Source organism: Panthera onca, chromosome C2 (genome assembly GCF_046562875.1).
Source record: "Panthera onca isolate mPanOnc1 chromosome C2, mPanOnc1 haplotype 2, whole genome shotgun sequence".
Classification (NCBI taxonomy): Eukaryota; Metazoa; Chordata; class Mammalia; order Carnivora; family Felidae; genus Panthera; species Panthera onca.
Window position 1 is genome coordinate 143,368,190 of NC_138347.1, and position 14,039 is coordinate 143,382,228.

Here is a 14,039-nt window from a genome sequence, read left to right on the forward strand (position 1 = left end):
CTACTTGGCACTATGGATGCAAAGGCTGATCAATCAAACTAAAAAAACAAAACAACACAACACAGAAAGAAAAGATGGGACCCCAACTCCCATTCAGTTACCTAAACAAGAATTTATCACAGTCATGAAGAACAGGCAAAATGATCATTGCTTGGTTCTCTGACATCATGCTAGAGCATTTTCTAATAACTCCACTTGATCCTAATCTAATATTGTTGGGAAATGTCCCAGTATATTTAACTAATAATCCACACCAATAAAGGTACAGGCAGTTTACAGCCTGTAGAGTTCATGATTAACCTGTAGAAATTGATATATTAGTATGACTTTATAGGCTGATCAAGAAGTTAATCACAAAAATATATAGTATTATTTCACCAGTCTTATGCTCAATTTAACAATGTTATTTCAGCTTTTCTTTCTTGACTACTCTATAAATCCCTGTTCTTCAAATGTTCTTGGAACCAGGTCTTTGATTCTCCATCTGGTTCCATCAATAATGGGTTAAATAAAAGTAGGATATTTGCTAAAGAATAACTTCAAGCAGAATTATGCTTTTGCATTCCAATGCAGTAAAAAAACAATAAGTAGTTATATACATTAAAAAAAATAACTAACACCTTGTCTAAAATGTCCCAAATAATCTATGGAACCCATAGTGAGGAATGTCAATTAAGAATGAGTGAGGTCTTGGCTATACAGGAGGGAAGGTGGTTGGCTCAGCTAGTAGAAAGAGTCTCTTGCCCTCTTAAAAACTGAGAACAAACTGAGGATTGATGGGGGTGGGAGGGAGGGGAGGGTGGGGGATGGGTATTGAGGAGGGCACCTTTTGGGATGAGCACTGGGTGTTGTATGGAAACCAATTTGACAATAAATTTCATATATTGAAAAAAAAAAAGAAAGAGTCTCTTACCTCTTATTAATATTGGCTCCCCTGTCACTATCCACAGTATTCAAATTATTATATGACAATAATTTTAAGGGGATTGTAAACACCCTGAAACTATTTTTAAGTTCCATTAAAAAACATTAATAATAGCAGTTTAGAATTTGAGAGCCTTGCCTTTCTCCATTGAATCAATTATTTTGTACACTGCTACAATCCATCCACGCCACACTGAACTCCCTTTATTCCTACTATAAAGCTGGTGTAGCTTTCTTCCCCCACCCTTCCACTTAGACTTGCCCCCAGGGCAGAAACCCCCAGGACAGGGTTGTGAGCTACCACTCAATAGCTGATTTGCAATTTGCACTTGGTCTTGGATTCTAGCCATGAATAACTTCTGTGAGACTTGAGTATCTCTTTGGAAAGACTTTATCCTACAAAGAACATGAAAAAAATCAACATCTCCAGGAAGCATTCACCTGGGACCTGGTCCATACTCCCTCAGTGTCTCCCTTGGCAGGAAGAGCTAGGAAGCAGATCACCACCGGTAAAAGAAACTTGTTGTCTCCCACCCCTTCCCCAATCTTAAATCTAACACTAAAACGTCATTGCTCCCCACTCTTTAAGTTATCATCAGAATATTTATGCAGTTGCTCTCAACAGCATTGCTCTCAAACAATGGTTTATACAGTGGTAGTCTGTATCAGTTACTCAAGAGGTAATTTTCAAGGGCCTGACCTCAGAGGAAGTACTCAAGACATATTCAAACTTTACTAAAGACGCTTACAATTTGGTTGGAAAATCTAACCAATATATCCAAATCCCAACAAACAATATAAAAAAAAGTATCTAATTATATGCCAAATTGTATGGTTTAGACTAGTATTATATAAACTGGATCGAAGTCTGGTGAGCACTTTTTTTTGTATGCTAAAGAATTGCCATGCAATAAAATAAGAGAAGGCATGTACTCAAAATCACTTTGGCAGTTGTAAAATTTAGTATTAATTACTTCATGTCAATAACTAACTTGAAAGCAAGCTTCTGAAGGTTGCTGAAAATAAGGACTGGAATATTAAGCCATATTCTCTGGAACATTTGGATGAAATATTGACTACTTAATTTAGATCTGACCTTTATGAACAAAAGACAAGTATAAAAATAGCTTCTCAGTCATCTAGTAAGAAAGCATAATTAAGAGCCCAGAAATCATGATGTGACAATTTCTATTCAGAATGCAGAGCATAAGAATTCCCATACATCAGCTCAGTGCCTGGCTGTTCGCTGCTGAGAAATGGGAAAACTGAGCAAGGGAGGGGGAAATATCAGTGTCAATCCAGTCAAATTAGGCCATATTCTTAGTTGACATTCCATTTGCACTTTAAATTTGGGTTTGACTGGCACTCCCCAAAATTTACATTTGACCCATGCTAACAGCATCCATATTATTAAAATATACTCTAGTACTTGACAAAGGATAGATTTCTCATAATAATAAGTTTCGGTATAGTTTAATTTTCACAAATATATGATACCATTTTCCCTACCTCAAGAGGAAAGGTCTGTTTTTTATACACAACCTGCCACATGCTTCCGCCCCACTCAAAATATCCTGTTGTTTGATTGATAGACAACAGAACTAAATGATTATTTTTAAAGAACTGAGTCTCCTAAGTCAGGAGGCACTTGTACAGGATAATTTTACCTAGTAAGTAGATTGGATATGAAACTTTTCCAATTTTCTTTTCTTTCTATTGATTCTATCAAGGAATAAGTTTCAGTGTGGAACAAGTATGTCATCATCACCATTTTTCAGATTAACTAATGTTCTTTCATAACAAAGAAAGCAGACCTCAGGATAAGCAGACAACAATATCTACTTAGAATTTAATAATGTCGTTTGCTTATATTTGATTATTTTTACAATTGCCATCTATTTATGGCGAGTGATTCTATACTGGTAGCAATAAATTATAGCAATAGTATAAACTCTCCTTTAGTTAAATTTGGTAAAGTGAATCAAATTAAAGAAACATATATTAGGAAAATAGTAGTACAGATGATACTCAGATATGGCCAAATTTGTGCATTGGTAATCTATCAGTGACCAAAGTTAGGGAAATAGAGCTAAAATATTTAACATGCTAAAAATGTTTGTTCATTCATTCAATCCATGTTAATGAGTGTTAATATTTTCATTTATGCAATATAGAAATTCTTTTTTTTAATATGAAATTTATTGTCAAATTGGTTTCCATATAACACCCAGTGCTCATCCCAAAAGGTGCCCTCCTCAATGCCCATCATCCCCCTCCCCTCCCTCCCAACCCCATCCACCCTTAGTTTATTCTCAGTTTTTAAGAGTCTGTTATGGCTTGCCTCCCTCCCTCTCTAACTTTTTTTTTTCCCCTTCCCCTCCCCCATGCTCTTCTGTCAAGTTTCTCAGGATCCACATAAGAGTGAAAACATATGGTATCTGTCTTTCTCTGTATGACTTATTTCACTTAGCATAACACTCTCCAGTTCCATCCACTTTGCTACAAAAGGCCATATTTCATTCTTTCTCATTGCCACGTACTATTCCATTGTGTATATAAACCACAATTTCTTTATCCATTCATCAGTTGATGGACATTTAGGATCATTCAATAATTTGGCTATTGTTGAGAGTGCTGCTATAAACATTGGGGTACAAGTGACCCTATGCATCAGTACTCCTGTATCCCTTGGGTAAATTCCTAGCAGTGCTATTGCTGGGTCATGAAGTAGATCTATTTTTAATTTTTTGAGGAACCTCCACACTGTTTTCCAGAGCGGCTGCACCAGTCGCAATATAAAAATTCTTAAGTTTTCATTTCTTTTGGCAAAGAACATGTATATGTAATGTATATGTACATGTAATATGTATAAAATATGTATATAATAAATTATTTACCCAATCCAGTTAGTATTAAAAGACAGAACAAGAGGACTTTAATAGTGCTAACTTAAAATGGTTCCATGGTTATTTGTTCTACAGGAGTTTGAGGTGCATTAAATACTGCTGTAACACCACAGTATGAACCTAGAAGTTCACATTAGGAGTACCAGATATTTTTCATTGGGGGAGGGGCCAAGATGGCAGAGCAGCATGGAAGTTCTCTGTTTCTCTCATCCCTGAAATGTAGCTAGAACAGCACCAAACCATTTTGCACACCTAGAAAATTGAGCTGAGGATTAACACAATAATCCACATAACTTGAGCCACAGAACTTGGCAGGTATACGGTGCACAGAGGTGAACTGGGGAAGAGAGAAGCCACGGAAGGTAGGGAGCTGTTTTTGCAGAGAGAGGACAGAGAAAGTTGGGGGGGGGGGAGTAGAGGAAAAACACTCTCCCTGAAAGTAGCTGGAGAGAAAGAGAAAGAATGGAAACACCCACAAGTGACTGAACAAGAAAGGGAGAAGGGAGAAAGGAGAGGGTTTTAATACCATCAGGACTCTATAAACAGGGGATAGCAGAGTTGGAAATTCCACAGCTCAATACCTGGCAGTGATCTAGTGGGAAGGGTGAATCCTCAGGAGCAGGCAGCAGGTCAGAGGGGTCTGGCTGGGCACACGGGGAGAAGCGGTTCCCCTGATAGGAGGGCATGTGGTAGAGGCCCTAGGGCCTCCCCACAGGCAAAGTCCTAGCAGACCCCAGAGAACAGCCACGATTGTTGGTATTGGAACAAAGACACCAGGGTGTGGTAAAATCTGGTGCCAGTTGTGTGTTGTGATTTACCATAATCCCTGCACTGCTGCCACTGTGATCACATGATTTTCTTCTGAGGCAAGCCAGCACCCAGCCACAATCTCTGAGCCTCTGCAGCAGTGTGACTGCATGAATGTTCCCAGGGGCAAGCCGGCATCGGCCACTGCCCAGCGAGACCCTCCTCCAGAGGGTGGGGGAAGGTCCAAGTCGCAGGGCCTTCGGAAGTGAGGGGTTTGGAAACACAGCCTCATTTGAGATCAAATTTGGGAGGAAGGTGCTGCCTAGAAGTCTGACAGCTTGGATGCAGAGAGTGTAGAAGCAGGGAGTGGACAGAAGCCAGAGCAAAGGAGGGGTGCTCGATTGCCGGTTGGTGAGAACACAGAGTTCTGGTGCTACGGACTGGGAAGCTGGGTAACACCATTTTCACCTCTCCTGCACATGTGCATATATGCACACACAAGACACATAGATCCACCCCAATAAGCTAAGCAGCGCCACCTAGTGGAGAGTGGAGCCATTACACCAAGCCCCATCCAACTGCAACAACCAAGCCCTAAAGGACCAACACAAGTCTCTCCACCTGCTTAGTGTACAGACTATAAAGTGCTGCATAGTTTTACTTCTAGAGGAAACTCGATGTAATTTTATTCTGTTTGCTGGTGCATCTATTCATTTTTTTCTTTTTCTTATTCTTGGATACAGAAAGAAAAAAATAATATTTTTATTTTCCATTTTTATAAAAAAATTTTAACTTTTTACTATATGTTTTATTTTTTGTAATTTCTAAAATTCTATTTCACTTTCTTCATTTCATTTATTCTATTTTATTGTATACATTTTTTAAAATTTGCAAACATTTTCTTACCTTTTTTTTTCTTTCCCTTTTTCTCTATGCTATAAAGCTTCCTTCAAAAAGCAGACCAAAACACACCTAGGATCTAGCTTAATTTATTTTCTTCTTGTGTTGTTTTAACTTTTTAATTTTAATTTTTTATTTTATTAATTCTTCTTCTTCCTCCAAAATGACAAAATGTAGGAATTCACCCCCCCCCCCCGCCAAAAAAAAAAACAGGAAGAAATGACAGCCAGGGACTTAATCAACACAGATACAAGCAAGATATCTGAACCAGAATGTAGAATCATGATAAAATGAATACTGGCTGGGGTTGAAAAAAGCATAGAATCCCTTTCAGCAGAGATAAAATAAGTAAAATCTAGTTAGGAAAGTGTTAAAAATGCTATAACTGAGCTGACGCCACAGCGGGAAGGATGGATGAAGCAGAGCAGCAAATCAGTGATATAGAAGACAAAATTATGGAGAATAATGAAGCAGAAAAAGAGGGAAACTAAGGCAAAAGAGCATGATATAAGAATTAGAGAACTCAGTGACTCATTAAAAAGGAACAACATCTGAATCATAGGAGTCCCAGAAGATGAAGAGAGAGAAAAGGGGGTAGAAGGTTTATGTGAGGAAATCCTAGCAGAAAACTTTCCTAACCTGGGGAAAGACACAGACATCAAAATCCAAGAAGCACAGAGTTCCCATTAGATTCAATAAAAAACGACCATCAACAAGGCATATTATAGTCAAATTCATAAAATACACAGAAAAGGAAAGAATTATAAAAGCAGCAAGGGAAAAAAATCCTTAACCTATAAGGGAAGACAGATCAGGTTTTCAGTAGACCTATCCACAGAAACTTGGCAGGCCAGAAAGGAGTGGCAGGATATATTCAACATACTGAATTAGAAAAATAGGCAGCCAAGAATTCTTTATCCAGCAAGGATGTCATTCAAAATTGAAAGAGAGATAAAGAGTTTTCCAGACAAACAAAAACTAAAGAAGTTCGTGACCACTAAACCAGCCCTGCAAGAAATTTTAAGAGGCACTCTCTGAGGGGAGAAAAAAGACCAAAAGCAACAAAGACTAGAAAGAACAAGGGAACACAACCACAAACTCCAACTCCACAATGGCAATAAATTCATATCTATCTTTCTATACTTACTCTAAATGTCAATAGACTAAACACTGCAATCAAAAGACACAGGGTAACAGAATGGATAAGAAAACAAGATCCAGCGATACACTGTTTACAAGAGACCCATTTTAGAGCTAACGGCACCTTTAGATTGAAAGTAAGAAGATGGAGAACCATCTATCACGCTAATGGTTGCCAAAAGAAAGATGGAGTAGCCATACTTATATCGGATGATCTAGATTTTAAAATAAAGACTGTAACAAGGAATGAAGGAGGGCATTATATCATAATTAAGGGGTCTATCCACCAAGAAGATTTAAAAATTGTAAACATTTATGCCCCCCAAGATAGGATAAATCCCAATGTGGGATTTATTTATGCTCCAAAGGTGGGAGCACCCAAATATATAAAGCAATTAATCACAAATATAAAGAAACTCATTGATAATACTATTATAATAGTAGGGGATTTCAACACCCCACTTACAACAACGGGCAGATCATCTAAGCAGAAAATCAACAACGACACAATGGCTTTGAATGACACACTGGACTGGATGGACTTAACAGATACATTCAGAACATTTCATCCTAAGCAGCGGAATGCACATTCTTCTCCAGTGCACATGGAACGTTCTCCAGAATAGACCACATACTGGGACACAAATCAGCCCTCAACAAGTACAAAAAGATCAAGATCATACTGTGCATATTTTCAGACCATAACACTATGAAACTTGAAATCAACCACAAGAAAAAATTTGGAAAGACAATGAATACTTGGAGATTAAAGAACATCCTACTAAGGAATGAATGGGTTAACCAAGAAATTAAAGAGGAAATTCAAAAGTACATGGAAGCCAATGAAAATGATAATACCACAGCCTAAAACCTCTGGGATGCAGCAAAGGCAGTCATAAGAGGGAAGTATATATAGCAATCCAGGCTTTCCTAAAGAAGGAAGAAAGGTCTCAGATACACAACCTAACATTGCACCTTAAAGTGCTGGAAAAAGAATAGCAAATAAAACCAAAAACTAGCAGAATACAGGAAATAATAAAGATTAGAGCAGAAATCCATGCTATCAAAACAAAACAAAACAAAAACAGTAGAACAGATCAATGAAACCAGAAGCTGGTTCTCTGAACGAATTAACAAAATTGATAAACCACTAGCCAGTTTGATCAAAAAGAAAAAAGAAAGGACCCAAATAATTAAAATCAAGAATGAAAAAGGAAAGATCACAACCAACACTGCAGAAATACAAACAATAATACGAGAATATTATGAGCAATTATATGCCAATAAATTGGTCAATCTGGAAGAAATGGACAAATTCCTAGAAACATATACACTACCAAAACTGAAACAGGAAGAAATAGAAAATTTGAACAGACTCATAACCAGTAACAAAATTGAATTAGTAATCAACAATCTCCCAAAAAACAAGAGCCCAGGGCCGGATAGCTTTCCAAGGGAATTCTACCAAACATTTAAAGAATTAACACCTATTCTCTTGAAGCTGTTCCAAAAAATATAAATGGAAGGAAAACTTCCAAACTCTTTCTATGAAGCCAGCATTACCTTGATTACCAAAACCAGACAGAGACCCCACTAAAAAGGAGAACTACAGACCAATTTCCCTGATGAACATGGATGCAAAAATCCTCAACAAGAAATTAGCTAACCAGCTCCATCAATACATTAAAAAAATTATTCACCATGACCAAGTGGGATTTATACCTGGGATGCAAGGCTCATTCAATATCTGCAAAACAATCAATGTGATACATCACACTAATAAAAGAAAGGACAAGAACCACATGATCCTCTCAAAAGATGCAGAGAAAGCATTTGACAAAATACAGTATCTTTTCTTGATAAAAACCCTCAAGTAAGTAGGGATATAAGGATCATACCTCAAGATCATAAAAGCCATATATGAAAGACCACCGCTGATATCATCCTCAATGGGGAAAAACTGAGCGCTTTCCCCCTAATGTCAGGAACATGACAGGGATGTTCATTCTCGCCACTGTTATTCAACATAGTATTGGAAGTCTTAGTCTCAGCAATCAGACAACACAAAGAAATAAAAATCATCCAAACTGACAAGGAGGAAGTCAAAATTCCACTCTTTGCAGATGACATGATACTCTATATGGAAAGATTCCAAAAGATTCCACCAACAAAACTGCTAGAACTGATCCGTGAATTCAGCAAAGTCGCAGCATATAAAATCAATGCATAGAAATTGATTGCATTTCTATACACCAATAATGAAGCAATAGAAAGAGAAATCAAGGAATCAATCCCATTTACAACTGTACCAAAAACCATAAAATACCTGGGAATAAGCCTAACCAAAGAATTAAAAAATCTATACACTGAAAATTATAGAAAGCTTATGAGAGAAACTGAAGAAGACACAAAAAAATGGAAAAATATTCCATGCTCATGAATCGGAAGAACAAATATTGTTAAAATGTCGATTCTACCCAAAGCAATCTACAAATTCCATGCAATCCCTATCAAAATAACACCAGCATTCTTCACAGAGCTAGAACAAACAATACTAAATTTTTTATGGAACAGAAAAGGCCCCAAATAGCCAAAGCAATCCTGAAAAAGAAAACCAAAGCTGGAGGCATCACAATTCCAGACTTCAGGATGTATTACAAAGCTGTAACTATCAAGACAGTATGGTACTGATACAAAAACAGACACTCAGATCAACGGAAAGAATAGAGAACCCAGAAACAGACCCACAAATGTATGGCCAACTAATCTTTGACAAAGCAGAAAAGAGGATCCAATGGAGTAAAGACAGTCTCTTCAGCAAATGGTGCTGGGAAAACTGGACAGTGACATGCAGAATGAACTTGGGCCACTTTCTGACACCACACACAAAAATAAACTCAAAATGGATGAACACACACACACACACACACACACACACAAAACCCCATAAAACAGGAAGCCATCAAAATCCCACAGGAGAAAGCAGGCAAAAACCTCTTTGACCTCGGCCACAGCAACTTCTTACTCAACACATCTCCGGAGGCAAGGGAAACAAAAGCAAAAATGAAGTATTGGGACCTCATCAAGATAAAAAAGCTTCTGCACGCTGAAGGAAACAATCAGCAAAACCAAAAAGCAACTGACAGAATGGGAGAAGATACTTGCAAATGACATATCAGATAAAGGGTTAGTATCCAAAATCTATAAAGAATTTATCAAACTCAACACCCAAAAAACAAATAATCCAGTGAAGAAATGGGTAAACGACATGAATAGATACTTTTCCAAAAAAGACATCCAGATGGCTAACAGACACATGAAAAAATGCTCAACACCACTTATCAGGGAAATACAAATCAAAACCACAATGAGATACCACCTCACACCAATCAAAATGGCTAAATTAACAACTCAGGCAATGACAGATGTTGGCGAGGATGTGGAGAAAGAGGATCTCTTTTGCACTGCTCGTGGAAATGCAAACTGGTGCAGCCACTCTGGAAAACAGTATGGGGGTTCCTCAAAAACTAAAAATAAAACTACCCTACGACCCAGCAATTTCACTACTAGGTATTTATTCAAAGGATACAGGTGTGCTGTTTCAAAGGGGCACATGCACCCCAATGTTTATAGCAATGCTATCGACAATAGCCAAAGTATGGAAAGAGCCCAAATGTCCATCTACAGATGAATAGATAAAGAAGATGTGGTGTCATACACACACACACACACACACACACACACACACACACACACACACACAATGGAGTATTACTCGACAATCAAGAAGAATGAAATCTTGCCATTTACAACAATGTGGGTGGAACTAGAGCATGTTATGCTAAACCAATTTAGTCAGTCAGAGAAAGACAAGACCAGAGCTCTAACCCCTGAGCTATGAAGCCTCATCCTGAGAAAGACAAATATCATATGACTTCACTCATATGTAGAATTTAAGATACAAAACAGATGAACGTAAGGGAAGGGAAGCAAAAATAATATAAAAACAGGGAGGTGGACAAAACATAAGAGACTCTTAAATACAGAGAACAAACTGAGGGTTGATGGAGGGGTTGTGGGTGGGGGGATGGGCCAAATGGGCAAGGGACATTAAGGAAGACACTTGTTGGGATGAGCTCTGGGTGTTACATGTAGGGGATGGATCACTGGACTCTACTCCTGAAATCATTATTGCACTATATGCTAACTAACTTGGATGGAAATTAAGAAAACAACAACAAAAAAGGAGTACCAGATAGAAAAAGATCATGTTATAATACAGTCACTTGGTACTCTAAAATCATAGTTCTCACCATTTTTTTCTTCCATAGCATATGGAAAATGTTTACATTCTAGACAGAGTCCTGGAAGCATACCAGGTTTTGACAAAATTCTTCCTGCCCTGACAACTTTTTCCAGAACATTTAGACAATACAGGCTGTGGCTGTTGGTTGTACATAATGTTCCTTTCATCCAAGCATGTTCCTTTCTATCCAAAAAAGCTAAATCAAACGTTAAGTGAAAATACATTAATACAGTCTGCTTTAAAAAAATTAATCATCCACACATTTCAGTGTTTTGCCTATTCTGAGTAATGAATATTTAAGATATAACTTACAACTGCCCAGACCAATAGTGTCTCATGACACCGTGGTCCAAACTTATTTCCCTACTGTTGGAGAGCTCTATTTATAGCACCTTCTCTGGGGTGCCTGGGTGGCTCAGTCAGTTAAGGGGGCAACTCTTGATTTTGGCTCAGGTCACGATCTCCTGGTTTGTAGGATCGACGGTTTCTGTGCTGACAGCACAGATCCTGCTTGGGATTCTCTGTCTTTCTCTCTCTCAAATTAAATAAAACAAACTTTAATACAAAAACAAGCCACCTTTTCATTCTCTGAGTTAGGCTAGAGACACAGAGAAAACAACTGGAATGGAGCATGACTTGCAGGTGAGGTGAGCTAAGTGGATGGGGCTGGTACCAGTTGTTTGTGATCTGATAAAGCAAAAATAGTCCAAATTTACCCACAACGCTAAAAAGTATGACTTCTGATGTGTCTACAATATTAATAGAAACATTGCCCTTTATGGGTGAACTTTTGTATTCACTGACAACACTGTAGTATATTGTTTTAAATAAGAAATATGTCAGTGAACTTTTAAAAACTGGATGGAACAACAGACTGTAAGTCTAAAAAATACAATATATTACATGTAAACTGCTATAATGTGATTGGTTTGTTTAAAGGTCAAGAGATCTGATCAATTTCATGGATATAAAATAAGTCTAAAACTGAGCCAATTCAACATGCCCTTTAGGAAAAGGAATTCCTATTATGAATCGGAACAGAATTGTGAATTGCTTACATAAATACGTGTTCTGCTCTTGCTATTATAAAATCAATCAACAACAATCATTTCAGCTTCACGATTATGTTATGTATGAACTTACCTTATGCCAGACAGCATGGTCAGCATGATAACTATGGACATCTTAATAACAAAACCATCTTTTTTTTTTTGCATCTATGCTGATGGTGTAAATGGCCCCAGACTGTCAATAACTCTTCCAAAGCAAATTTAATAAATGTGAAGACATGGACTAATGTTACCAAAAATCAATTCCCATCACTTATGTTCACCATAGGTGTTAACTCTACGAAAGAATGTGAGTTAAGGAAGCCAAAATGAAAACAGCATTAGGCAACAACTTCAAATTAACCAAAGTAGTAAAATAGAACTCAAGAGTCATACATTCATACATATGTTAAGAGCACAATTGCTATACTTTTTCCCTGAATTGTCCAGACTTAGCTAACAGTTTTACTACTACTGTTGTACTTTGGTCCTCTTTAATAGAAATTCAAAACATTAACTAATACACTCACCCTCCCCCCCAAACCATTACTATAAACTTGTATGTTTTAAGAATCCATAATTTTTAAATTATCAACAAAAACAGGATACAGTATTGTTTTAATCAGATACAAATAGAAATAACTAAAAAGGACTATCTATGTCAGAATAAAGGAGCCAAAGATAAATTTCACTCCTTTGTATCATATAGGCATAGAGCTTATAGAAACATGAATTTAAAACAGTTACTATTTTTTGCTAGGAGGTATGCATTTTAAGCACAAATAGTTTAACTGGCTAACATCCCCACCAAAGCAGAAGTGTAAATTTTAGAAAAACAGCCTGTAATATTTCAATCAAATAAGTGAACACAGAAAGCATTTTGATACTGTTAAATTGCCAAACTAATAACGGTGGACAAACAAACCAAATTCTCCTGCCGCTTGTATTAAAATTACCTCCCAAGCATCATTCAGACCCATTAAGTCCCAACTATAATTCTGTGTTCGCCCATCGTGTGCTTGACATCAACTTGATCTAATAAGTACTACCATGATCTCTGAGATTGCGAAGAATCACAGCGGGAAGGCTATGGGACTGCCACCCCGTCACTAACTCGGCCTCTAGCTCCTTAACGTGGGCCCTGAGCATGAGGGGTGGTACTTTCAGAAGCAGGTCAAGAGGCAGCAAAGCTGAAGAAATAAAAGGGGGAAAGATATGAAACTGTAACATAAATCATACTGAATATCAGGGAGGCATGTGTGATTTTGTTACTGCCAACACGAAATTACCTGGTCTTGGTCTGGATCCTATTCCACCAGTGAAGTCCCTGAAAACAGAATTAGGGGCCGTTACGAGGACTCATTCAACTTGGATTTGACTAACATTGACTGAAAGCCTATACCCCACTATGCTTTACATTGTAAAAATTGAAAAAAGATTATTTTCCCTCAAGATGTTCTTGAGAGCTTAACAAACAGAAGAATAAGCCCATGCAAGCCCACAGCAGACCTGACATTTTACTGGCACATGGAAAAACCCTATCTCATCACAGTGGTTTAGAAACTCTCAGAATGATTAAGCTGGGGAGGGGCAGAGAAAGAGAAGGTCACAGAATCCAAAGCAGATTCCAGGCTCTGAGCTGTCAGCACAGGGCCCGATGGGGGGCTCAAACTTGTGAACTGCAAGATCATGACCTGAGCCGAAACCGGCCGCTTAACCGACTGTGTCAACCAGGTGCCCCGGGATTTAAATACAAATAAACATGGTTAATAAATCTCTTACACCAACACTTTCATTTAAAGCACAGAATTCTTGATACATAAATGCAACACATACCTTAAGTTATGAAGCAAAACAAAATTGGCACTCATTTACCCACTGACCAGCTGACGTACTAGATTAATGGCAAAATCTTTGCATTTGATGGCAAGTTCCTTCCCTTCCTTTCCTGCTCCTAACTCCCCACCATACCAGCACTCTCCTGATCCCATTATTTTCTCTGTCTCTTTCCCAGCCCAAGTTTTCAGAACCTGGAAAAGTCAGTGAAACTTGCCAGACTTGTACAGT

At 37.8% G+C, this 14,039-nt stretch overlaps 1 protein-coding gene across 13 annotated transcripts in view; it reads right to left on the bottom strand.

Moving 5' to 3' along the window:
- NEK10 (NIMA related kinase 10) overlaps nucleotides 1-14,039 on the bottom strand; it is a 225,778-nt gene that overhangs the window by 38,387 nt on the left and 173,352 nt on the right. For 10 of the 13 annotated variants that reach the window (XM_060638485.3, XM_060638492.3, XM_060638495.3 and 7 more), the window contains 2 exons: nucleotides 13,262-13,299; nucleotides 13,022-13,162 (listed from right to left, as the gene is read on the bottom strand). The exons of 1 other annotated variant lie outside the window; for it this stretch is intronic. In XM_060638485.3, the coding sequence (XP_060494468.3) occupies nucleotides 13,022-13,162; nucleotides 13,262-13,299 (179 nt within the window). The remainder of the gene's footprint in view (nucleotides 1-13,021; nucleotides 13,163-13,261; nucleotides 13,300-14,039) is intronic. 2 more of the 13 variants (XM_060638490.3, XM_060638491.3) reach the window with 1 other exon arrangement.